Here is a 2,766-nt window from a genome sequence, read left to right on the forward strand (position 1 = left end):
TTTCAAAGATATTTCTCGATGGTACCAACATTTGTTGACATATAAAGATACGTCAGCAACACAGAGTTTGTTGTAAAGGAAGTCGCCGTGCTGAGAGAAAGAGCCATTCTCGCGCATTATATTTTTAAAAGTCCGCATCCATGGAGTTTATTATCTGCAGCCGATAAATCGCAGGCTATTTGGCTAACGGCAAATTATCATGAATTGTCATGGGAAGATGGTTTCGTTCCGTACAACATGGCGAAACAATTGATTACAGCGGCAATAATGGATGAAGATGTAAGGACTCTTGTGGATATCGAGGGAAGCAATAAACGGGGCTTGTTGACAAATTTGATGGAGGAGGAACCTGTCAATATGGAATCCATTTATGGTGATTACGATGATATCAAGCGTTTTCAAATTCTTGATGGTGCTAATACATGGCGATACAGCAACCATGAAAAAACTTGTGCTTTACAAAATGTATTTAAATTATACAACTGGTGGTTGAAATACCGAAAATAAATGTATTTTTTTTGTTTTTAAAATGCAATTTACATCAATTTCTTTCTCCTCCTTCGTAGCAATTTTTTTTTTTATGAAAAACTGAACTTTTCATAATGTAAAATTAATAACAAATTGGAGTGAGGGAGATGTGTGGGGACACTGATCACGTTACCATGTATATAAATTGTTTTTATTACATACTATAATTACAAAAAGGATTAATAAGGAAAATATATAATTAAAATACATACATAAAAATATAAATAAAAATATATATAATGATTAAGAAACAGTGAAGAATATATAAAATGATTAAACAAATATAAAAAATGATTAAAAAAATATAAAATGATTAAAATATATATATATATATATATGCTATTGCAAGTTTTCACAGACCATTACTGCTTGTCGCGATATTCGGTGTAATGGGAATTTTGCAATCGCATCAGCGCATCCCATACAATGTATAGAGTCGGCGTATTTATATATTTCTACACCACATTCGCTACAATACGATATATTATTCTCTTCGCCAAGCATCGACACCATCACGAGAATGTGTGTCGGTTGGCTGTCATATTCAATTGCTTCAAGCTGCGGCAGCGCATCTAAATATTGTCTGCAAATTCGCCTCCGTTCATTTCTCCGGCGATAGCATTTGCCCCCCCATAAACAACACCTCTTATTAATAATGTTGTATCGGGACGCCAATAGTACTGCCTCCGCATAGGAGCCAGTGCCGCCTAAGCTGACTCTTGCTGCGGGGGGACGAAAATGTTCATATTACAATATTATATTTTGTAATTGTGGTTGTTAAATATGGTGCAAACTAATGTGATAAAAAATTATTCCTGTTTTACATACCTTCGTCCCACTTATCTGCCACCATTGTTAAATTTTATTTTCGCGCAAACTTAAAATCACTTCTCCTATAAATGGCATGGGCTGGTCGTACAACTCTTTATATAGTACATTACTCAGGTGGGGGAGAACTTGATCTTCTTAGGAATGGAACTGATACTCGCTCGTATCTGCCAATGTTCGTAGAATTGTATCTTGGCAACTTCTCACCCACAGCGTTCTGCAGACGTCGCGTACTTGGATCTTCTGATCGAGGGTATTATCGTAAAGCAATGTTACTAAGGTCTGTGTTTGAGTTACAAACATATGTATACTGGTACGTCTAAAGCAGTATTTTATAATGCCCCCATGGCAGCGTCTCGGTTGTATATAGTACAATATATCGTTTGTCATCGTACGGATTCAGAGCAATTTTTGTTTCTTATATCGTGTACACTTCATGCAATGTGGATCTTATACACGATTGGTGGCAAATCTTTTTAACCTCGCCCATCAAACATTGCACATAATCATCAGATGTTATAGTTCGCGCTACAACATTACTCTTGATACCGTTCACCTTTTTCGTACCTTTCTTGCCATCGACTTGCAAGGCGTACATCTTTGCTCTCAATCCGACAAATTCAGTCATAATAGCCCCATTATTTTCATCTTTCATTAAACCTGGTATCTTCTTATTAACAAGCGGAATACCATATCGATTATCTGTGTGATAATCGCTCGTGTCAAAGTGGACAATATCACGTATCATAAGTTCATAAATATTGTCACATTCGATGTGGTAAATTAGACTGTTTGTATCGGTGTACATAATTTTACATTTATTCCTATGTGTGGGTAACATGTAATCGTGATGAAATTCATACAAACAAACCTTAAATATATCTAGTATGCACATGCCTACATAGATTAGTTTGTTAAATTTTACTGACAGTTGGCGCAGTTTGATCGCAAGTAGGTTTTCCGAAAATATGCTGCGACTGTGGAAATTTTGTTTAGCGATCAGTGCCTCCGCACCGCATCTCCCTTCCCATTTTGTTACTAATTTTATATCTACATGATTGCGTACATTTTCCATAGTTTTGCCAAACGCTGCATTGTTCATTAATTTGTATAAATTTTTCTCAAAATCTTTTGTAGCAAGAGTTCTAAACTTTGTATTTAGGTCGATGTAATCGCGAAGCCATGGAGATTGTGAAAACTGTAATACGCGGTGAACTTCAGTTACGCGAAGACCGTGGCGAATACATTACTGCAGATTGCGGTAATGTATTACGTAACGCTTCTTATCGTATAGAGTCGCGAGGAGCTTTTCCTGACGCTTGCCAGGCGGTTTATCACTCGTTGGACAGAACGTTAGGTCAGTGTGTGCATCATGCAAATGTGTGGATACTTTAAGTCGACTTCCAAAAT

At 36.6% G+C, this 2,766-nt stretch overlaps 1 protein-coding gene across 1 annotated transcript; it reads right to left on the minus strand.

Annotated features, from left to right (window-relative positions):
- Positions 1–1,774: 1,774 nt before the first annotated feature.
- Positions 1,775–2,251, minus strand: LOC143341629 (uncharacterized). Its single transcript, XM_076764594.1, has one exon. The coding sequence runs from the start codon at positions 2,249–2,251 to the stop codon at positions 1,775–1,777; it is 477 nt and encodes a 158-aa protein (XP_076620709.1).
- Between the last annotated feature and the right edge of the window lie 515 nt (positions 2,252–2,766).

Source organism: Colletes latitarsis, chromosome 5 (assembly GCF_051014445.1).
Source record: "Colletes latitarsis isolate SP2378_abdomen chromosome 5, iyColLati1, whole genome shotgun sequence".
Taxonomy (NCBI): domain Eukaryota; kingdom Metazoa; phylum Arthropoda; class Insecta; order Hymenoptera; family Colletidae; genus Colletes; species Colletes latitarsis.